The sequence below is a fragment of the Carassius gibelio genome, chromosome A23 (assembly GCF_023724105.1).
Source record: "Carassius gibelio isolate Cgi1373 ecotype wild population from Czech Republic chromosome A23, carGib1.2-hapl.c, whole genome shotgun sequence".
In the NCBI taxonomy this organism is placed as follows: Eukaryota; Metazoa; Chordata; class Actinopteri; order Cypriniformes; family Cyprinidae; genus Carassius; species Carassius gibelio.
In genome coordinates, this window is record NC_068393.1 from 2,280,025 (window position 1) to 2,305,044 (window position 25,020).

The following is a 25,020-nucleotide window of genomic DNA, read 5'->3' on the forward strand; positions in this document are numbered from 1 at the left end:
GACTTGACTTGCCCAAGAAAAAAATACTTGAGACTTACACATGTGTGACTTGGTCCCATCTCTGCTTGATACAGCACATGTGCATTCAGTGCTGCCATGTCAATCATGTTATAGAACACGGCAACTGTATTATAACTATATTAAATTATTAAAATAAATAAATGAATAAATAAATGGATAAAGGAAATGATGACGATAATAATGATATTGATATATAAAATATAAAATATAACCAAATCAAGTCAACATCTAACACATACCACACATGATTTTAATGCACCAAATGCTGATTTTAATGCACTTCACCTTTCTTTTTAATGGACCACCTTAGTTTAGGCATACATACAAATAGTAACTGTAAAAGAAAGAGAAAAGAAAAAGGAAAAAAAGGGGGAAGGAAGGGAGAAAAAAAAAAAGCACACTGACACACAAAAAAAAAATAGGAGAGGTGTGGTATGTGGTGGGTGCATGTCGCACGTGTGTGTATTGTTGTTGTTATGATTATTATGATTATTATTATTATTACCACAATAATTATTATTGATATCACTGTCGCCATATGATAAGTGTTATGATAATGGCCATCCTTAGCATTACTATTATTATATATATATTTTTTTTTGTATTACTATTGTTGTTGTTATTATTATTAACATTGTTGTTGTTATTATATTAATATTGATACAACTATTGCAATTGTACTTTCAATACAAAATGTTATCATCATCGCCATATTTAGCATTACTATTATTACTGTTATTATTGTTGCTATTATTATTGATATAAATGTTGTTATTATTATTATTGTTATTAATGATTTTATCAATATCAACATCACTGTCACCACTAAATATAATTATCATTGTTATTATACATGCTATCACTATTTAAATACTATTTAATACTTCTAAATATTACTATTATCATTTGTCGTTGCTGTTTTTTGTTTTTGTGTTCTGTTGTTGTGTTATATGTTTACCTTATGTTTAATAATAATAAAAAAAAAAAAAAGAACACGGCAACTGGCCAGCGCCGTGTCCCTGTGCGGACAGTGTACTCCCGCACCATCTGGTCCATCACATCCACGCCGCACTTTGTGGTGTTGTAAAGGGTGACAGTGTTTGGCTTCCTTTTGGTGGTATTATCAGTCTGAATCATGCTGTGAATGCTGCTAAGAATGTAGACTGTCTTCTTCCGTTTGGGCGCATACGCCGTCAGCATAGCAGCAGTGGTTGAAAACACCTAATAAATAAGATAAATTGTTATTTTCATAGCACTTTTACACATAATGACACACTTGGCGGTGTTGATTCTAAAAATTAGAAACACATAAACAGAACCACAAAAGACCTGCAACATACCTGAGTGGTGAATTCATTGCGATCTGTGTGTCTAGCGGATTGAGGGATTTCCCGGCAAATCTTGTTGACTGTGCCGAGGATGGTGGTTTTCTGGCTAAGAAGTTTATGCGCAAGTGACAGCGATGTGAAGAAATTGTCCATGGTAACATTTCGGCCCTTGTCTAGGAATGGTTCCATCAGCCTCATCACTACATTTTCAGACGGTCTCACTCCACTGGGACGACTAGCGTCCTTGCCAAGATATGGGAGGACATTACAAATGTACTTGGATTTTAGGTCGTAAGCCACCCAAAACTTGATCCCAAACTTGTCAGGTTTAGTTGCAATATACTGCAGGAAATGGCAGCGAGTCTTTGACGGGAAAAGCTGTACATCAACGGTGATATGTAGACCAGGGTTGTAGGACGTGATGCAATTGGTGACAAATGATCCCCACACACTGGAAATTGCAGCAAACTTTTCAGTCTTTGCTCGATCACTCTGGTTGGACCTGTCATCAAAGCGTAGGTGTCGCATGATGTCTTGGAAGCGGTTTCGCGGCATTGTTCCAATGATATGTGGGTTTCCCAGGTTTGCTGACCAGCAGTCACATAGTTATGGAACCTTGGTAAGCCCCCGCAAGATGACAATTGCAATAAATGCCATTAGTTCAGGGAGGGCCATGAACCAATGAACATGCTCCGTTTCCTGTGCATGTTGAATAGTCCATTCTTGAATGATATGAAGCATGTCAAGAGTGATGAAACGCAGGAAGCACTGAAGGCAACTCGAGATACTTTTCCTGGCCTTAGCCGTTAGCTCTCCATCAGCAGCGTACGCTTTGATTGGGGTGAAAGGGAGACACGTCCCCACCTGTTCTTCATGCCACGCTTTGCCTTCTTTCGCCGTCTCTGTCAGGTCAGTCCCCAAACGGGCTCTCTTTTTTTGGTTGAGGAGCAGTCTCCTCATCTGAAACTTAACCTGAAGACAGATCAGACAGCTCTGAGTCTGAATCCGGCTGAAGTTCTATGTCTTCTCCATCTGAGTCACAAGTGTTTACTTCACTCAGGATAATTTCCAAGGCCTGCTGAGTGGTGAGTCTTCTCTGAATTTGCTTTTCTTGGAGAGGAGGTTCGTACACCACAGAATTCTTGAGGGCACTGAAGTAGTAGGCTATGTGCAGTGAGATTTTATCCACCTCAGCACAAAAGGAATTACCTCTCATTTGAGAGCAAGCTGCATGCAATTACATGTTCTAATTCATACCTGTTTACACCTGGGCAAGACCCTACTTGGCAATGTGAGACATGGTCAATCAAGTTCTCTGCTTTTAGCAGCCCTCCCTCCCCCACACATACAAACAAGCCACCAGCAACCATTCACACACACCCCCAACCCCCCCTGCAGATTGCTCAGGTAATGACCATATTTACGCATGAATTGATGCTAATGATAGCCAAAATACTAGCCAGTTAGCATCCACTTGGCTAAAGGAGGGTTACAAATCTCTGGGACTTCTAGTGTTAAAAGAGGTCTTAAGGTCAAACTTGTTAGGAGCACAGCCAAGGGCTTTTAAGAGGCTTAAGAGTTTCTTTAGCAGAGGAGAAAATGGCAGAAAGACGAAGAGGCAGAAATAATGTGTTGCAGACAATGGATGACAGTGAGTTAATAAGACGCTATAGATTAGATCGTGCAGGGATCATGTTTGTGACTGATCTTATTAGAGACGTGCTAACATTTCCGACACAGCGCAGAAAAGCCATAGCGCCAGAAATGAAAGTAATCACTACATTACGATATTTTGCAACTGTGAAAATGTGACAATGCAATAGTGATGATTTGGGTCTGTCACAACCTTCTGTAAGCAGAGTGATCACACAAACAATTACAGCACTTTCAGAACATCTTATTGTGTCGTAGTTCATTTTGTTTCCACTTGACATTCCCACCTTTCAAGCTCAAAAACCTGCATTTATGAATATAGCAGGCTTATAGGTGCGCATAAGCAGGGGGAATGAACCGTTAATAGTTTGTGCTATACGCTCCCATGTCTGCTTCTTGTCCCTTGCTGTGACACCCATCCCGAATTATCCTTTAAGAATGGCCTTGTGTTCATCCACTAACTGGGCTAACAGTAAACACTGTTCCTCTGTCCAGTTTGGCTTTCTTGCCCTTCTTGGTTTTGATTCCATGTTTGATACATTAAAACCAACATTCAAACCGCCACTTAAATAGGACAGCAATCACTGTAATTGGAAAGAGTGGAACAATTTTTATCATTCTAAGCCAATCAAATACCTTATAGTAAATTACAAGCATGGTAAATAAAAAAATGATTTATATACACACATATAATGTGTGTGTGTGTGTGTGTGAGAGAGAGAGAGAGAACGGTCAAATAGGAAAAATTATGCATGTAAATTCAAAGTGAGAATTATTATAATACACCCTATACTTAAAATCACTCTTTTTTTTTCCTTCTTGGACAACCAACCAATCACAGTCTTCAAAAGATAGTGTCATACATAGCAACAGGGTCAACCCCGCCTCCTCACTAAGATGAAAGTTTTTGTCTTTTCCTTACTCAGAGTTGCTCTCAGATCGGTCCCAAGTCGCTCTTAAACTAAGACTCCTATGTAAAAGTTTTTAAGCTAAATTAAGAGTTTTCTGAGAGGATTCTTAGAATCTTTATGAATACCGGCCCAAGTCTGTCATTTTTTGTCTGTAAAACCATACACATTTATAATATTAAAATCTTTACTTTAGTTTCACTAAAATTGCCCGCCCGCCCCTCACCACAGTGCTATCCTTCACCGTGATGTTTGAGTTGTTGATTTAAAATGTTGAAGTTGGAGCCACTCCATATTGAGGGCCCCATGATCCACATCTCATCCCATTTCCTGTAGCTACTTAAAAAGTGCAGAGCACACTTTTGCAATAAAAATATATCTGACTTAAAAAAATGTAAATATGATAAAACATTCTTTGCTCTCAGGGTGGGCCTCACACTTCTCACATTGATTGTAGAGACAGTGAGGGCCATGAGCAGTATGGTTAAAATGCAAGCATATAAGAGAACAAACACAAAGATGAAGGACTGCAGAGTTATGTTAAAATCACATCACCTCATGTTGCATTCTCCCTTTCCTCAGAGATGCTGGGATCAGGGGCGCAAGTGCTCGTCGCCTCAAAGTCCACAGAGGAAGACTCTTGCGGTTCATTCAGTTACGATGATCATAGCATAATGTGCAGAAAAAAGACTACATTTGGAGATTCGCCGGGCCAAATACGGTGTAGATCTTCCAAAGAGGAACTATCTAGCCGATACGCTGCCCTCAGCTTGTTCTCCTCTATTGGGAATAGAGGAGATCTCGCAGACCTTTTCTGCACTTGAGCATTTGGGAGGGAACAAACGGTTTCACTCCCACTGTCCACCACACTAATTTCTGACACAGTTTGTAGGGAGGAAGCCGTTTCCTCCTCTTCATCCTCCATTTAGTTTTCATCTGGTTGAGGAGTGGCTTCCTCCCTCTGTGCACAAATCAAACTAGACTCCGCCCCTCTACCCTCTACCTTGACCAATGCCTGAAGCTGGCGGGGTATTTGAATTTCCCGCCGAAACCTCAGGATCTGCCTCCTCTATTTGTTCCTCTGTTTGATCCTTTAGTGGGGCGGCCATTTTGTGACTTTTTAGCTTGTTGGCAAAACTTCTTGGGCATTCTCTGTAGAGATGGTAGTGAAGCACTGTATAATTTCGTTATTTAGGCCTAATTTGCCTAAAACAAAAAACGAATAAAATTAAACCGGCACGATTAAATCTTGTAAACTCTAAAGAATTAATAAAATGTCCTCACGGGTTAAACTCAAGTTCTCGCATTATAATCAACAACATTCACATGATGTAAAAAAAGCTTTAGTAATTGACAACTCAAGTGATTTTAAAGGAACCTTCTTTACTTGCTTTTAAAGTAGGGTAATATCATATGGCCTAAAAAAAAAAATCCCAGTTTTTTTTTATTTTAGAAAAAAAAAAATCTGATTCATGATTTAAACCGGTTTTTAAATCAATATTCAAATGACGAAGAAATTTTACATTTTACATTCATTTAGCAGTCAAATTTATAACTGCAACAAGATGATTTAAAATAACAGTACTGTTATTACCTTAATGCTGGAAAGACCTTTATTTTTTTTTATTCTTTTATATTTTTTTTAATACTAGCCCATCATGCATCTAACCATCGGAGTTAAGAGTTGTTCAGATTAAAACTGCCAGCTTCGCAGTGAGTCAGTGTCATGGATGGAGGACCTGTTAATATATTTTCTAGTTTATATTTCCATCTCGTTATGCCACTGGTTAAGATTTTTTTTTTTTTTTTTTTTTTTTTTTTTTTTTTTTACTTATTTGTAAATAGAGCAGCGACTCTCTGTGTGTCTACACCAGACATGAACGTTGTCATCTGTGCCTCACAGCGAAAAGTGTGTCTAAACTTGATGACATCACACTATAGTGTCAAATCATCAAATCATCAACATAGCATATACAATAATAATAATAATAATAATAATAACAGGAGAGTTTCAAAGTGGCTTAAGCTATCTGTAAACTTTTTTCCCTATATCACATGCCAAACTAATAACATTGTAAGCATTACATCTTTAATTGCTGCTTTCTGCTGTGAACATTTTGTTTGTGATGAAAATAACAATACATTTTTGTCAGTTATTTTATCTAAACAGATCGATTAACTTCTTCAAGATTTCAAAATGGCGCGAGATCCCTGCCATGCCTTGTGGCTCTTCCACATCGTTTGTTTGTTTGTTGTTTAAATTAATAGTAGCTATTTTGGTACCCAGAGGCTATAATGCCTCCAAAGAAGGTAACGATGGAAGAAACAATAAAAGAAATGAATGAAACACTGAAGAAATTGACGCAAGACATAAGAGATGTTGTAGCAAAGCAAACTGAGATAACGAACCTTTTGGCAGAAATCAGAGAATCGAAGATATGGAACTGTTTACCCAAAAAGAAGATGTAATAATAAGCGGCCCTGATGTTAAATCGAGGATGTACGCTGCCGCGGTGACTAAGAGAGATGACGAGAAAAGCCTAAATTCGAAAGATCAAAAATCCCTCGAAACGCAGGTGATCTCCTTTCTTCAAAGTAGGAACATCCATCTGGACAAGAGTAACATCACAGCTTGTCACATTCTACCAAGAAAGGACCGCAAAACCAAGCCCAGAATCTTGATGCGTTTTGTGAATCGTAAACAAAAAACGGAACTTTTGGTGCAGGGGAAAAAGCTCAAAGGCACGGCGGTGTACATCAATGAACACCTAACATCTAAAAATGCCACTGGGACTTCCTACTGCAGCGACTTTTTATTTTGATTTTGGACTTATTGTGGACTAAATCATTTATTTCTCCATGTGACGGCACTTGTTGGTTAAACACGGCAGTTGTAAAAGCAATATTTGTAGGGTATTATTATTTGTTTATTTGTTTGCTTATAGAAAATGATGACGGAGACTGATTTCTCTGGGCCTACAAGGGGCTACACACTGTTAAGAGCTAAATACATAGACTACAAGTTGTATGATTTTGAATGCAGTATTGATCCAGAAAATCACTGCTTTAATACAATTAATTCCATGTGTGATTACTATACAGAAGAAAAGTTTAAATATACAGTTTGCCTGGACAGTAATTTTTCAGTAATACATTTTAATTGTAGGAGTTTGTATGCAAACTTTACCAAGATCCAGGAATACTTAAGGTCTCTAAAACATAAATTTTCAGCCATAGCACTGTCAGAAACATGGGTTAATGAAGCTCGAGGTGTAGATTTCTGTATGGAAGGTTATGAATTGCATCATTGTAGTAGAAGAGATAAGAGGGGAGGCGGTGTTGCCTTATTTGTGACCACAGATTTGAAATGTAGAATTGTAGAATGTATGACAACAGCCATTAACAATTTATTTGAATGTATTACAGTGGAGATTGAAATGGAAAAGAAGAGGAATGTTGTTGTTACATGCATTTACAGAACACCTGGGTCAAAAATTGAAACATTCAATGAACAGCTAGAAAAAGGTGTTATGTCAGCTGAATGAAAAGAAAGATTATATTCTGTGTGGGGACACAAACATCGATTTGTTGAGTGTGAATAGACAAGTTGCAGCTAGTGATTATTTGGAGATGTTATACAGTAGAGGGTTGTTTCCATTGATCACCGAGCCAACTCAGATAACTACAACATGTTCGACACTGATCGACCATATCTTCATAAATGTTTTAGAAAGTAAAACCAAGAGTGGTTTGGTGATCAATGATATAAGCAACCATTTACCTGTTTTTTTGTGTTTTGGATTGTCAAATATCCAATGAGAAGGAAGCTGGCTGTAGGACTAAATATGTTAGAAAAAGGACAGATGAAGCAATTTTTAGATTTAGAAATGACTTGAGTGAACAAGACTGGAAAGAGGTGTATGTCGGGAAAGTAAATGCAGCATATGACGCTTTTCTAGATAAATATCTTGCATTATATGAAAGGCATCGTCCATATGTGCAATGTAGATATAAGGACAGCTTTAGTAAAAACCCTTGGATTACTAGGGGACTACAGAATGCATGCAAAAAGAAGAATAAACTTTATAAAGATTTGATCAAATTTAGGTCAAAAGAAGCAGAAATGAAGTATAAGCTGTATAAAAATAAATTAACAACAATAATGAGACAAGCGAAAAAAGATTATTTTGGAAGTTTATTAGAAAAAAACAAAACTGATATTAAAGGAATGTTTTATTGGAATATTTTGAATAAGCTGATTGGGAAAAGTACATCAGGTCAGGACAGTACACCACACTATTTCGTAAACGAGGATAACAAGAAAATAGAAAACTCAAATGAAGTAGTAAATTAATTTAATTCCTTTTTTGTAAATGTGGGACCCAAGCTAGCAAAGAATATTGAAAAACATAACTTAGGGCCACAGAATGGAGGGACAAGGGGGAGTAGAGTACTCCAATCAATGTTTCTTGGAAATGTTAGTGAAAATAAAATTTTATCTATAGTAAATGCATTAAAAAACAAGACATCTACAGATACGGATGGGTTAGATATGATCATTGTGAAAAAAAACATTGATTGTATTGTTAAACCTTTAAGTTACATATTTAATCTTTCATTTCAAACAGGGATTTTCCCTAATAGGATGAAGGTAGCAAAGGTGGTCCCACTATACAAAGATGGTGATAAGCATATGTTTACAAATTATAGACCAATTTCGTTATTATCTCAATATTCTAAAGTCCTCGAAAAAATTATTGTGCAAAAATTAGATGAATTTATTGAAAAAAAAAAAAACAGTTGTTAAACGAGAATCAGTATGGATTCCGTTCAGGTAGATCTACAGCTTCTGCAACCATGAACATTGTTGAGGACATAGTAAATGCAACTGACAACAAGAAACACACAATAGGTGTGTTTATTGACTTAAAGAAAGCATTTGATACAGTTGATCATTCAATCTTGTTATCAAAGCTACAATTATATGGTGTGAGAGGAATAGTATTGGATTGGTTAAGTAGTTATTTGAACAAAAGACAACAGTATGTTCAGTATAGTAATAACAAATCCAATAATATTCAAATTAAATGTGGTATACCGCAAGGTTCAGTTTTAGGACCAAAATTATTTATACTTTATATTAATGACATTTGTGATGTATCTAAGTTATTGAATTGTGTTCTATTTGCAGATGACACAAACATTTACCTCTCAGGAAATGACTTTAATGAATTGGCAATTAGTATGGAACAAGAAATGGTTAAAGTGAAGGAATGGTTTGACATCATTAATAGGTTGTCATTAAATCTAAAGAAAACAAAGTTTATGATTTTTGGTAATAGAAAAAAAGATGATAGTATTATACTATCAATAGCAGGAACAAAAATAATGAAAGTTAGGGAAATTAGGTTTTTGGGTGTGCTATTAGATGAAGGATTGACTTGGAAACGACTTATATTATACATACAAAAAAGATATCTAAGAGTATTTTTGTACTAAATAAGGTAAAATATGTGTTAGATTATAAGGCATTGAGAACTTTGTATTGTGCACTGGTGTTGCCCTACATCAGCTACTGTGTGGAGGTGTGGGGAAACACATATCAAACAATACAAAGTCACTCTTTCTATTACAAAAGAGAGTCATACGAATTATATTCAAAACAGATTATAGAGAGCACACAAATGCCTTATTTTTTGGTTCTAAATTGTTAAAATTTAAAGAATTGGTCGAATTACGGACTCTTATTGTTATGTTTAAAGCAAAAAATAGAGTATTGCCCACAAACCTTCAACACTTGTTTGTCCTTATAGAAAATTAAGGAAAAAGAAAGGGACATTTTAGGTATCAAACTGTAAGGACAACAGCAAAACAAATGTGTACTTCAGTGGTGGGAGTGAAAGTTTGGAATTCACTACAAAATGAACTAAAGCAATGTAAAAATATATTTCAGTTTAAAAAAGATTTAAAGAGAAAACAATGGATTTGTATGAACACTTATAGAAATTGATGATGATTATGATGGTGGTTGTGATCATGGTTTGCTTTTGCTTTGAAATCTGTTTTAGGTTGATGTTTTGGTTTCTAGTTTGTTTCATTTGTTATCGTCATGCATTGACGGGGACTTGATATGTTGAGTTTTTTTTATTATTGTTGAGGGGGCAGGAAATATAAGATATTCTTCACCCTGCCTCCTTTTCATCATGGTTTTATAAATTATATATATGAAGATGATGAAGTAAGTTTTGTTGGAAAAAAAATATCCATGAATGAAATAAACATTATCAATCAAAAAAAAAAAAAAATCAGATAGCATGCTGATAATGTAGTGGCACTGTAAGATTACATTTGTTTGAACGCATTATTGCAAAATCGATTGAGTGTGAATCTGTTTAAATCATGCTTTAACCCGAAAATAATCAGTAAAAGAAACATACAAACTCTTAACATCCCGCTCGACTCTTGCAGTCATTGTAACCTTTTGATCAAGCTAAATATCTTTAACATGAATTCTTGCTGAATATGCAGTTATATGGCTGTTGGCATGAATTGTACTCGTGATGGAGCGCTCTTGGAGCGGGTGAAAACCACAAAGCTCATTACAAAGTGTTTGTGCAAAAATTATTAATGTGCATTATTGACAAGGAGGCGCCATCTCATCACTTTAATTTTTTCATGATAATGAATATATAATTTTTTTTATTAACATATTATCGTGGTGTCTCACATACATTAAAAATATATCTACAGAAAGCTTTAAATGTTTTTTACACGAAAACTAATTGTGTAATATGTGAATGTTGCATTTCTCTCATCGGAGATGAAAGAGCAATTCACACCTTTATCTCGACCCCCACAAGCCATGCATAACTACCCAAAACCCAACTCCCTCCAGCAGAACAGAATTCGGTCTGTGTTTTGGCTCTGAGAAACGGTGTGTTACTGGACTGAAACATGCCGGCACTCAGCAGCACTACTCTTTGTATTCATAATTTTCTCGCAGCTCATATTATTATTTTCACAAGACCATAACGATAATAACAAATCATCAATTAATAATGAATCATTATTAAGGCTTTATGATGCAGGCTTGCATGACCTGACCCGCAACATTTCAGAAAATGTGCGTTCTCAAATGTAGCCTATTTTGATCCAAATATGGAAAGCACTTTTGAATTTAATAATATGAGGTTCTCTCTTGAGATATTTTGCCACATTTCTTCAATTAAGGATTGCTAGTGTATGGTGTTTCTATTTGCCTGAACTTTTTCAAGTGAGTTGCGGGGCAATACTGATACTGCGACTATTCACAGTTTGTACATGTTCATGCGCTGGCATATTTTGAATTTCTTTTTTTTCTCCCTTAAAAAACTAATTTGTCCATTCTTATGTGCAATTTTACCTTAAAAGCAATTTACCTAATGTCTGTTGATGACTATTTGATTTGAATTCTGCCATAGTGTGCACTTGTATGTGTTCATTAACTGCTTTTTTTTTTTTTAATTCAGCATGTGGTGCGGGCCACCTGTAAATTCATGACGGGCCGCGGGTTGAGAACCACTGCTTTACATCAAACATTTTTAAATCGTCCACATCTGAGCATCGCGGGAGGCTGATCTGCGCCAGAGCGCGTGCAGTGAATGTAATGAAAGAAGTCATTTTCAGATGCAATTAAAAAAACAAAAAACAAACCCTGGATAGCCTAGATTAGTCCCAGGCTCTGTTCTGAAGTAAAATAATTGTAATTAGTACTGTTAACCAAGAGTAACAAATTTTAACGGATTAATCGCCTATTTTCATTTGCTGAATGTTTTCTTTATTTTTTATTTTTTAAACACGCTAAAAAATAAATTAAGTTTGTCAGAGGAAAAGAATCTATGAGTCGTGTATAGGTTTCAATTTAACAGATCAATCATCTATTTTCGTTTGCTGCATGTTTTTTTTTAAACGCAAAAAAATAAATCAGAGTTTGTGAGAGGAAAAAAATAGGCTATAAGAAAATATTTTACAACAAATCCTTTAAATTTAAAAAATGTATCAACAAAACAATAATTACAAATATATAATTCTAATGGACAAATATAATTGCAGTTTATAATAATTTAGGCTTAGTAATAAAAAAAATTATAATAATAATATAAACTAAGCATAAGGTAAAGTTGGGCTTTCTGAATCGGGAGAAATTCAAGCATTTCCATATTCGTGATGTTGCCCATTTGAAGCTTAACTATTATTCATGAGGTAAATAGGCTGTGTGCGTTTCAGTATCGATGGAAAAAAATCATAATTAACAATATGTCAAAGTGCTCAACCAAATGTCTGGTGAACGACTGCTGTTTCCAGTGAATATGTGCGTGAGGCAACAGCGCGATCAAACAGCTGAAACAAATAATACTTAATTTTTGGTCACACATAAGGCATAATTCAAAAATGCAGTGTTGGTAGATTGAAAAATCAAGAATAATAACAGTTAAAACTAATTATTGCTAAATGCTGGACCGTTCCCATTTCGCTCTGCGTATGGAACCTGAAGATTTTTTTAAACCAACAATGAACCGAAATGAAAATGAAATTAAAACATTTAGCTTATATATATATATATATATATATATATATATATATATATATATATATATATATATATATATATATATATATATATATATATATAGGCCTTATATTTATTTACTGTTTAATAAAAATAGCATGCATATGATCCTTTGTGTAAAGGTCTTCTTTTAATTTTTGTTTAGTAGACTGTAGCCTAAGATTATCCTACATTTTAAAAATTAACAAATTGTTATTTTTTTTTTTTTATGTTACAATGTTATATCATAATGTTTTTGTTGTTTTACTTCCTTCTTTTATCTCATTTTACAATTACATTAATTTCGCAATCCATCCCTTTGCGCCACCTGGCGGTAGTTTCACAAATGATTTTAACAGGCGACTGAATTACAGTTACGCACGGCAGTACGGCCCAGATAGGCTGGCCACCTACTGTAGGCTACTGTATTAGCTTCCTGGAGAAGTTAAGACGTGACATCCTCAGGAGCTTACCTTTCACCTCTTTAAAAGGAAAGCGCATGCTGTGGCGCACGCTGTGGCGCCTCCGCGAACCGGCACGGACAGCCAACATGGAGGCACCAACAGCCTAAAAACAACAATAAATAACCAAATAAATAATTAAAAGACCTAACCTTAAAACTTGTTGGAGCCCGAAGCAGCAGAGTTCAATGTACCTCTCAAAAGTTGTGTGAATAGGGATATTAAAGAATCTCGAGCCAAGAAACCTCCAAGAGAAAAAGGAAGGTCTGTGCTAAATTCAAACTAAACCACCCATCAGGGTCCGCGTTGTTCGTTGTTCGTGGAAAAGTCCAAGACCCCAGGAGGGCGCATCAGAAGAGAGTTCGCAATAAACCACAGCATCTGCAATGGCAGACTTCATTCCTTGTTCTGCTATTCGTCACAATAAACGGCAATCCCCAGAAAGGGGAACCACACTGTTCCTGGAGACACTGCAATACCAGGCCGAATCGTGGAGTGGACAGAGCAAGCCCCGGCTCCATGATCTAAAAATCCTTTTAATATGTAGTCCCTGGATAGGGTACGTATCAGATGTTAAACTGATCAGAACTGATTTTCCTTCGAAAAAGTTTTATTGTCACCATTTTCATTTTTCCCATTTGCATTTTTACTTTCACACACATTTTCTTGTTAAGCACACATTAAAACAAGCAATATTATATATACTAAATACACATGGAGATTTCAAAAGTAAAATACAAATTAAAAAAGCAAAGAAGCCTCATCCATAAGTTAATAAATCCAATTCCATAGATAAAACACAATAAAAAAAAAAATAATAATAATAATCATCTGTTGTGCAAGACCAGGGGTGAATCCTTATCAAGTAGGTCTTCAGCCCACTCTCCAGAACAGGGACATGAGATGCCACTTTGTGGGCTGAGTGAAGATACCCTCTCTTCCAGCCTGCTGGCCCGCTGTTCCCATAGCCAGAGTGTTGAGGGTGCATCTACGGGCAGCCAGGGTCTGGTGCCTGCCAGGACTCTCTCTGTACGACCTCGGCCCCCTAATCCGAATATCGTCGTCTGGTACCCCTGCAGCATTGATGTTACCTTTAGCTTGCATGCATGGAGGGTTACCGTAACACGCTTCCCCACCAGCAGGTTTCTGGTGGCCCAGAAGGCATCCTTGATGATGTTGAGGGTGAGCCAGAGCGAGGTAAATTCCTGTGCCGTCAAGTCCTTCAAGCCCCGGCCCACCCCAAGGATGGCGAGCTGGTACCTGAACTAGGCCCCACCCGCTGGTAGGCACGTAAAATTCAGGGGGCCGGTCTTGGCCCTCAGGTCCCGCGCAGCGCTGCAGGTGGTGGACGGTCTCTGGGCAGATGGGGTTTTTGGCCATGCATTTGGAGTGCATAACCGCCCTGACCGGGAGGATCTCATGAGCCACAATCCATGATAAGTCCTTGTGCCTGTTCTGGAGAGTGGGGTGAGTCGCATTCCACCAAACCTGAACTGGACTCACCAGTTCCCGGTCCTGCACAACAGAAATTAAAGACTTGTGATTAGTTAAAATGGTGACATCTTCACTCTAAAAGGTATTTCTTTAACAACTTTTTTTTATGTAAAACTGTACTCTTTAGGCAAGTTAAAAGACACCGGGGTTTTCAAGTACACTGGTAAAATTTTCAATGTTCTTAGGTAAGACCCCATCCAAAATAGCACCATTGCAGTCGTCTTGTTTTCTATTGGTTGGGGTCATGGCATAGCTAATGTGCAGGTCGGTGAAGCGGCTGCCTAAAAACAGTCTGGGAGGCCTTTTCCACCGTTCTCCAGTCTTTTCTTCACGGTCTCCCTCTTCAAGCACTCCCACTTTGACCCCCACAGGAAGTAAAAAAACGCCCTCTCCAGTTTCACCAGGAACTACCAAGGGGGAATAAAAACAGAACAGACAAGTAAAATCAAAGATTGAAAAATTAAAACCTTGCACTCCATCATTATTTGTCTTAGTCCCCAAAACCCCAGCCTTTCTCTAACTTTCCCTATCATGTCAGTTCAGTTTCCCTGTCCTTTCCCCTCTTTATCAAATTTAACACCTAACATATTAAAATCATTGTCTTGAATAACCAAGTGAAGTCCTCCTGTGTATATGTCTCCCCACGACCCGAAGAGCTGGGCCTCGGACTTGTTTCTATTGAGTTTGGCGCCGGTGGCCCGACCGTACCAGTCAGTCAAGTCCAGTGCTCTTTTATATAGATAAAATGTCCGTGGCTAAAAGAGTTACATTGTCCATGTATAAGGCACAGGGTGCTGTCAGTCCACCCGTTCCAGGAATGTCCAGTCCTTTGATCCATTTATCCTTTTTTAAAGATCTGTGCCAGTGGCTCGATACAAGCCACAAACAGGAGAGTAGATAAAGGACATCCCTGACGGACACCACTGTGTATGTTCACAGCTTTGGAAAGATGCCCATTTACAAGGATTTTGCTGACTAGTCCCTTGTACAGCAGTCCCACCCAGGCTATAAACCTCTTAGGAAAACCTATTTTTCGCAGTACCTGAAATAGGTACTGGTGCAACACTCGGCTGAATGCTTTTTCAAAGTCTAAATTTAGGACTACTAGCCGAATATTTCTGTCTCTCGCCTAACAGATGGCGTCTCTAATCAGCAGTAGGCTGTCTATTATCTTTCTTCCGGGCACAGAACAGTGTTTATCCGGGTGAATCATGTCCTCTAAAACTTTTGACATGCGTGTTGCTAAAACTTTGCTAAAAAGCTTACAATCAAAATTCAAAAGTGTTATGGGTCTCCAGTTTTTTTAAGTCAGTCCGGTCACCTTTTTTGTGAAGTAAAGAAACTATCCCTATTCTAAAACTGTCTGGATGTCTGTCGAGGGTCTCAATCTCTTTAAAAACTGTCAAAAGCCTAAAATGTCCCAAAATGTTACATAACAAGTCCACTCCTGTGGACTTCCCCTTTTTAAAACCTCCAAGAGCTTTGTGGATTTCTAATATGTTCCAATCTTGGGGTAAAATCTCATTTTGACAGTCAACCCTTTTCTCAAATAAAATGTAAAACTTCTTTAACAGTGTCAGAGTGTACCTTTTTAAAACTATATAACGCCCCATAAAATTTTTCCACATCTACTAAAATCTATTTTTTTCTGTTAACTTCCCTATGCCCTGTTTTAAAACTGGTTAACCGCCCACACCTTGTTATTATTTTCTTTAAAAAATATCTGGTACACTTTTCACCTACTTCTATTTCTCTCTTTACTTTCTATATTTGCTAAAACTGACATTTCTTTTTTTACTTCCTGAATTTCATTGCTAAAATCAAAACCATTATTTTGATTTTATTTAAAAGATTAAAGGTCCTTTACCTTTTCCCACCACTGTGCATGTGGATAATAAAAACCTTGGAGGGTCTGCCATTGGCTCGAACTGTTCTATATATTCTAAAACTATATCATTGTCTTCCAACAGGGAACAGTTCAGCTTCCACAGCCCTCCCCGAACCGTCACACCCGTGGGCAGTAAAAGGGTGCAAGACAGCATCATGTGATCAGAGAAATAGAGGGGGGTTAATGTAGCATCGGTCGGCAGGCAGTCCCTTGTAAACACATAGTCGATTTGAGAGGCTTTGGTACCATCACCACTGAACCAGGGGAAGCCCTCCTCTCTTTGATGCAAAATTTTAAAACAGTCAACTAAATTAAAATCTCTGACTAAACCCTGCAATAAAACCAACGTTTTATCCACTCTAAAATCCTCCCCTACCCTTTTCCTGTCTGTTTTAGATAAAATACAATTAAAATCCTCTGCTACCATTAGGGGGGCCCTACCTAGCATGTGGGGTTGCAGGTCTTCTAAAAGCTCATATCGGATTCGGCAAGGTGTGACATCAGTATAACAAATCTACCCAGATATTTGGATCTTTGAGAACATATCGGTGCAGAAAAATCAATGGCAACCAGAACAGCAGCTGAGATGGAAGAAATTAAGGCTTCCTTAAAGTTTATGGCAGATGAGATCAGCAAAGTTGCTACTCAACAACAAAGCATCCTGGCCCTCATGGAGGAGATACATAATCTAAGAGAAATAGTAAATCTGAGAGACAAAAAGATTGACGAACTTGAACAAAGGACTGATGCATTGGAAAAACAAACTTGGAGTAAAGATGTCATCATTACTGGACTACAGACAAAGCATCGTAGCTATACTAGAGCAGCAGCTGGAGTAAATGAAGACGAGGATGCCCCCTCAGAAGAATTGCAGACGTTGGAACAACAGGTTTTGCTATACCTAAGCAATAAACACATCGATCTAGATGACAGTAATATATCTAGCTGCTATGCAATCCCAAAGAAGGATCGCAAAGAGAAGCCATCCGTAGTTGTACAGTTTGTTTCACAAAAGCACAAGATTGCACTACTGCGACAGTCCAGAAAATTAAAAGTTAACATTAAAAAAATACCTTGTATTGTTACGGATGAACATGTGAAGAAATTGGGGAATACAACCATAGATGATATAAATTGTAATTATTACACCGAACATGAATTCAACAAGAGTGTGGAAATGTATGGTGCTCTGTCTGTCATACATTTCAATAGCAGAAGTCTATGCAAAAATTATTCTTCTATCAAAGAATTTCTCAAGTTCTTCAAAAAATTTACTATAATAGCTATATCAGAGACTTGGCTTGATGATGACAAAGTGGGTGATGTGGGTCTTGAGGGATATGACTTGTATACTACCAATAGGAACAACAAAAAGGGCGGAGGAGTTGCTTTGTATATAGATAAATCATTAAGAAATAAAATTGTACAAATGTTTCATACAGCATAGACAATGTTCTGGATTGTGTAACAGTGGAAATTGAAGTAGAATGCTTCAGAAACATAATTATTAGCTGTATGTACAGACCACCAGGAAAAAGTTGATCAACATTTAATGAAAAAAAAATGCAGATCTGCTTAATAACATGACTACTGACAAAGTCCAAATTGTGGGTGGAGACTTCAACATCGATTTACTTAACGTGTCCTCAAAGGTACTTCTGAGTTTATAAATATAATGTATAGCAATAATTTATGTCCACTCATTGACAAGCCAACTAGAATTACAACAGAAACAGCAACACTAATAGATCATATTTTTACCAATAGATTTGAGGAAAAAGTTGTTGGGGGCTTATTTACTTGGGATGTTAGTGATCATTTGCCAGTGTTTGCAATATTTCCACATTTTTTTACATGAGTAAACAAGTCTCGGACCATTAATAAATCCATAAGAAGCTGCACGGCAAAAAATATTGAAGATTTCAAAAAGGAGCTTAGTAACCAAAACTGGTGCGATGTTTTCACAGAAAATGATGCAAATGTGGCATATGATACTTTCCTGTATAGATTTACAGAGCTGTATAATATCAATTGTCCCATGAAGGAGATTCAAAACCAAGGAAATAAATCAGCAAAAAAGCCATGGAAGTAGTAAATAGGCGATGGCTTGTGTCAAAAATTATGATTGATGAGACCTTTGACCTATGAATTATGTCCAGATGCGACCCTCCGGCATACGTGAAATTGATCCGTCATGCTTTGAGTTCCGGGAGGTGATGTTGTTTGTTCAGCGACCAAGTGATGAATGAGTTCCCCTGAAGAATTTTTTTGAAGATATTATGGTCTGACATGAGGAATGTCTTTGATGGTTATATGGTTTGTACCAGCATCAGGGTTTTCCCCATCTGTGTCCGGTAGCATTCCAGGGATGTTCATAGATAAATAGACCAGGGTGATCTGTGGAGAATTAGAAGAGAGGTGCGAAATACATAGTCATGGATGGCTTATACTCACCTAAAACCCCCGAGATGGTATGGGATGAAGAGATGATGGAAAATCTGACTTTGGCTCCGAGAAAGCCGTACAATGCTAATCTATATTTGACAAAATTTCTCCATGAAAATACCAAATTTTTGAGAGACTAATTTTTTTTAAATTAGTGGACGTGTGTTTGGGTACATATTTCACAAAGCGTCTTGAACGATCACACTCTACAAGGCTGACGAGACCAACAAATTTGTACAGGGTCAAGATCCATGCCTGGTATTTCCAGATAAATATTGGCGGTTATTTTTCAACTATATCTGGAAAGATCTGAACGATTGTGGACAAAAACCATTGTACATTGCAGAGTGGGATGGAGTATAAATATCCGATATACCCGATATATATCCGATACTGAGTGATCAGTGATCATACCCAAAAGCGACCGGGTGATTGCGTGTACATATTTGCCTGAGAAGACAAGACAAAGCTCAGTGGTTGTTTGGGTGATGACAAGCTCAAGGAATATCATGAAATGTTCACCCTGCAATTTTTGTTTAACTGCAGCGATCTTCATCTGCGGAGCTTTCTTTTTTTTATCGTTAACTAAATGTTCAAGTGGTGTGACATGCGTGATGGATACAACAAGATTATTGTTTCACCCCGAGCGGTATCCTAGCAAAATTCCAGGGGTGTTACCGTCCCCACCTATTTATTATCGCCATTATAAGGAACATTGAGTACCCTTCCGCCACAATATTTTGCACCATGTCTCAAGAAGACTCTTTCTGCTGCGATTACACTCCTTTCAACCTTGTTGATCCTGATGATAATACTGTTAATTATACCCTGACAGGACGAACCCCGATCACCGGACCTACACAAAGAATGCTTGGATAAATTCTGCACAGAGCTCGGATATCGCAACCTGACCTACCTAAAGGATCTGTGTACCACCTCCTCCCACACAGGGTTCGACACCACAGACGGGTGCTTCAGTGGCATCGGTTTAAAAATCCTAAAAGCTACGATCATGATGCTGCTGCAACATATTATTGACAACAAACTGAGGGAGGAGTGTGAAGGTTGTGCGACGGACCATCCGAGTCAACTGCAGCATTCCTGTCTGTTTGAGCCTACGGCTTACCATTTCAACGCAGGCTTCGAAGAGCTGTCCCACAAACTGTTTAAACCTGATCTTCAAACCATTATTGACTTCACTCTACGGCACTGCAGTTTAATGACCAACAACATTCTGAGGATTCAAGGAACTGCCGAGCTATCCTGCATGAATTAAGAGACGAACCATTCATCGACGCAAAGCTACAAGAAATTAGGGAAAAGCTGCTCAACGATTCCTACAAAAAAGTTGTTTACGATGCGGTAGATCTCTGGCAAAGTAGTATGACACCCTCTGGCCAGTGAAAACGACAACATGGGGTCTGTATGTAGCTTGAAGAATTTTCTCAGAGATGTAGTGTTTTTACCCCGTTATAAAGAGCAGATGATCGAAATGATACTTGTTGATCCTGATGATAATACTGTTAATTATACCCTGACAGGACGAACCCCGATCACCGGACCTGCACAAAGAATGCTTGGATAAATTCTGCACAGAGCTCGGATATCGCAACCTGACCTACCTAAAGGATCTGTGTACCACCTCCTCCCACACAGGGTTCGACACCACAGACGGGTGCTTCAGTGGCATCGGTTTAAAAATCCTAAAAGCTACGATCATGATGATACTTTTTGATCCTGATGATAATACTGTTAATTATACCCTGACAGGACGAACCCCGATCACCGGACCTGCACAAAGAATGCTTGGATAAATTCTGCACAGAGCTCGGATATCGCAACCTGACCTACCTAAAGGATCTGTGTACCACCTCCTCCCACACAGGGTTCGACACCACAGACGGGTGCTTCAGTGGCATCGGTTTAAAAACGTGTGAGCCCCAGAAAGATTACGAGGGGGTAACGAGACGTATAAAGAACCTCAAGAATTAAATTACCGTTATGAGAAGAGTTACCGATACATGGGTATCATTGACTGATATGTGTGTTAACAGTGGTGATCCATCAGATGTAATGCTCAGAAAAATTCTAGATGAGATATCCACAGCTGATCAAGAAATATGAGTTTGCGAAGTACTATGTATGTGCACATATGTAACCAATGTATGCGTGAAACTTGTTTCAAAAAATGATAAAAACAAGGTCTGCAAAATGGTTGAAATTCTGGTTGACTACATACTAGACCGTGTGTAAATTGTCTTTACTGGTTAGACAGTCTGTAACATTATTCTATGAGCTTTATCATTATTACTTATATCATGCATTATGTAACCAATTTAAATTTTATTCTGCTCATCATGTAACCAATTAAAAATGTAACCCTTTTTTATCATTATGTATCCGTAAAAAAAAAAAATCTAATCTAATCTCGTTACTATCTCTATTTTATTTTTTAAATAAAAGCCTGAAAAGTTACATTTGTACTTGTTATTCTTTTGCAGAAGGTTATAACGTCGACATGTCAGTGTCATGAAAAAAGTCGAACCCTGGATCTTTAGGAGGTAAAAAGAGGTTAAAAGATGCGGTGTTAAATGATACTGGCATACGGCTGAGCGATAAACAGGTCTCAGACTGGCTAGCGGGGGAAGATGCATACACTTTACACAGAACAGCTCCTTTAAACTACAAACGCAACAAAGTTCTGGTGTATGGTATGGACATGCAGTACCAAGCAGATCTAGTCGACATGTCAGCATACTCTAAGGAAAATGATAATAATACATTTCTGTTAACCTGTATCAACATATTTAGAAAGTATGCCTGGGCTAGAAAACTGAAGAATAAGAGTGGTGTCGAAGTTACTAAAGCGTTCAAGTCTATATTTGAGCAGGGGAGAGTTCCAAAGAAATTGCACACAGACCGAGGAAAAGAATTTTTTAACAAGCATTTTCAAGATTTGATGAAAAAACACAGCATTCAGCATTTTGCTACAGCATCTGATTTGAAGGCCAGCATCGTAGAACGATTTTGGAGAATGCATCAAGTCACCATACATGTGCAAACCATGTATGGGTTTGTCTTTAAACACAAATTCACCCGCTTCGTTCCAAGAGCAGAGTCCTTTAGCTTTAGACATTTTGTCTAATATGTATCGGCTGTTTTTCAAGCTTGTCGACGGTACGTTCTTCAGAACTTACCAGGCTACAACATCTTCTGTGACTTCATTATCTCGGGGGAAAGTAGTGATGTTAGCATCTCTATGACTGGGCGCAGGAGTCGGTAATGAGAGTGTTAAAACAGAACTCTCACGATCACCTTGTTTAACGAGTGTCAAAAACCATGTGAGAATGTTTGAGTAAAGCTTGACTTTTTCACTCTGATCCAAATCGTTTCTGAGTAAAATATTTCTTATAGCGATATCCAAATCGTTCTCTACAACCTGGTGAATGTTCTCACGACTACTTCCGGATTCTAGCTGGTTCTGGGATACGAGATACATCTTATTCCATCATATTCCATGCTCAACCACGTCTAGACGATATTAAGCTGGAAATAAATGGTACAGCTACGCTCAGGAGTGGTAAAAGAAAGCCACCACTCTGGTTGAAAATCCGTTTCTTAGTGGCTATACCTATTTTAGATAGAAACTTTTTTACGTAGTCTCGAAACAGATTATCAGTTCTTTGCGGGAAATGCCAAACTTCATCGATTTTGGTCACGACATAGCCCTTCTCGTGTGGTTACAGACTGATGTTTGGTTTTCAGTGTGTGCACATGTGCGACATAAAGGAAACATAAATTTTCCTTTGCACCTGTAATGTAAGAGAGGATGTAGTAATTTGTGTAGTGGGTAGACCGTGGCCTTGATAAGACCGTAATAATTTTAAATCGGTTCAAAATCTTAAAAAATTACATGTAGGACCTCAGTGAACAGTCACGCCAATAACTGCAGAATCGGCTGCTTCGGCCAAAGTAATTATAAGACCCTACTTCCTCCCATCTGCGATCTGAACACAGTTAATGATTAGCTGAGGAAAACAATGCTCAAGATTGTCTGGACCCCTATTTGTCAGGGTAACAAATGGCTAAAGGACATTGCAACATTAAGCGAAGTGATAACGTGATCATACAACAGAGGAAAGATCTGTTGCAAAATGCCCCCGCTCATGAGGAAACGAATGGTCATCGACATCCTGAGTCCCTAAAAGGGAGCTGATTTAATTAATTCTTTTTACAAGATACAAGGACGCCGTGTATCAAAGCATCACATGATCTCAACATATGGAAACGCCACAGGAATCGTTAATAATTAGTGGACCTCAACACAAAGAATCAATACAGGATCACCCCATGACTTTGCTTCCTGCTTGCTTGAGAATCTTTCTACGAACTGAACTTTTCCACAAACTATCTCAAAAGGACAACCATTAAGAAATCTGAAGGTTTAACTATATTCACACATAATGTTTGTCTTGTATATGTTTGATGTCCTCAAGGTAATCGGTGCAACCTTAATTAATGTTTTATGTATGGTTTTTATAACTGTCAGTAGATAGTGCTATTAAATGTGTGTAAGATATGGGAAGTTTAGTATTGAATGAATGGCAGAGATATTTGCAAGAATATGAACTAAAAGAAAAGATGGTATTTTGAATGATATGTGTTGCACGACACATTAGAGAAGTTATTAAATAAAACAAACAAGGATCATGTCGTGGGACAGACCAAAATCTTCCCCTGAAAACCACCATGCCTGAATTGCTGTTTGCATGCTTGCACCTTTTCAACCCAGGCTTCTAGCCATCAGTGTGCCTGCAAGTCATAAAGAACTTCAACTTTCCGTGACAGAATCTCTGAAGCTCACGCTGCGCAAACGAGAGGACTCCAAAGAAACTTTGTTCACCGTCAAGGCAAGAGCTGGTGAATCTCTCAAAATCGCCGGGCAGTCAACCTACCAGTCAAGGCAAAGGGCATTCCCAGATGTCATCTATGCAACCGCGAATCCCAGCCGGGATTCCCCTTTCAGCTCAACGCGAGCCAAGGAGACGAAATGACACCGCGGTCAGCAGCACAACCACAAGTAAAGGCAAACAAACCTCTATCTATTGCTGAAATGGTGCAAGGTCGTTATTAAGTTGTAAAGATAAACTAGGGCTCTGCTTTTATTGATTCTTGATACGCCTGTGAATTTGGTAGAGATTTTCTCATTCACTCACCTCATAAATCCGTTGCAACTGTGTGTATGTATGTTTGTGTGTGTGTGTGTTCGTTTAGTTTTAGATCCATATAATCTATAGAATAGCTCAATAAATTCTTGTTTCATTTATAAAGTATTGTCTTGTGTGGTGTATTTTAAGATTAAACTTTGCCCAGATCCTGTGCTAGCTAGCCTATAGCGTATAAATTATCTTTCTGTTTGTATCATCTTGTTCATGAAGTAAACTCAAACAGATTTTAAGGATATACTGAATTTTAAGTTCGCTGGATGAACCGTTGATGAAGTATAAACTAAATCAATTTGGACTCAGTTCAAGTAAAGCAATTAGAATCTTTAGATTTGATTCTTCTCAAAATAAATGAGCTAATATTTCCTTACAGACATGTTCACAATGGTGATTTTGGATTTTTTAATATCCTTTGTAGCAGAATTGATAAACGTAGCCATAGGCTATGAAAGCCGTCAGATTGAGAATCATGTAGTAATGCACGTCGTGCAAATAAAGAAATACAGTTTTAGGATGAATTTCTGTATTATTTTTTAATGTTTCTTAGAAACAACTTGTTTCTATTAAGCCTGAAGTCCGAGAATCACAGTTATTAGCCATAGAACTAGTCGACGGGTATACACTGTCAGAAGGGCGGTCATCGCGGGACGTCGTCGGTCATTCATCGCTGCTATTACCGAACGGATAGCGGTTATTAGACATAGAGCTAGTCGATGGGTATACTCTGTCTGAAGGACAGTCAGCGCAGGATGTCGTCGGTCACTCAACGTTGCTATTACCGGACGGACCGCTGTTATTAGACATAGACCTAGTTGACGTATCTATATTGTCGATGTTGTGAGCTGTGGTGCTATCGGAAACTGTTAATGTGCCACCGTTCTGTGTGACGTTTTGACTTATAGCGACCTGTAGCAGCATACACAAATCATTGTTAGGACTTTGTTCTATTTCCGATTCTAATTGTTGTAAATCATGAGTATTTTCATGATGACCGCAATTGAATGTAATTT

At 37.8% G+C, this 25,020-nt stretch overlaps 1 protein-coding gene and 2 pseudogenes across 1 annotated transcript; 1 reads left to right on the forward strand and 2 right to left on the reverse strand.

Annotated features, from left to right (window-relative positions):
- Positions 1-237: 237 nt before the first annotated feature.
- Positions 238-2,717, reverse strand: LOC127944300 (uncharacterized). Its single transcript, XM_052540187.1, has 3 exons — positions 1,362-2,717; positions 1,018-1,242; positions 238-249 (listed from the first exon to the last, which is right to left on the reverse strand). The coding sequence occupies exons 1-3, from the start codon at positions 1,902-1,904 to the stop codon at positions 238-240; spliced, it is 780 nt and encodes a 259-aa protein (XP_052396147.1). The 5' UTR covers positions 1,905-2,717.
- Positions 2,718-13,398: 10,681 nt separating this feature from the next.
- Positions 13,399-13,570, reverse strand: LOC127945662 (uncharacterized; annotated as a pseudogene).
- Positions 13,571-17,923: 4,353 nt separating this feature from the next.
- LOC127944301 (uncharacterized protein K02A2.6-like) overlaps positions 17,924-25,020 on the forward strand; it is a 106,114-nt pseudogene continuing 99,017 nt past the window's right edge.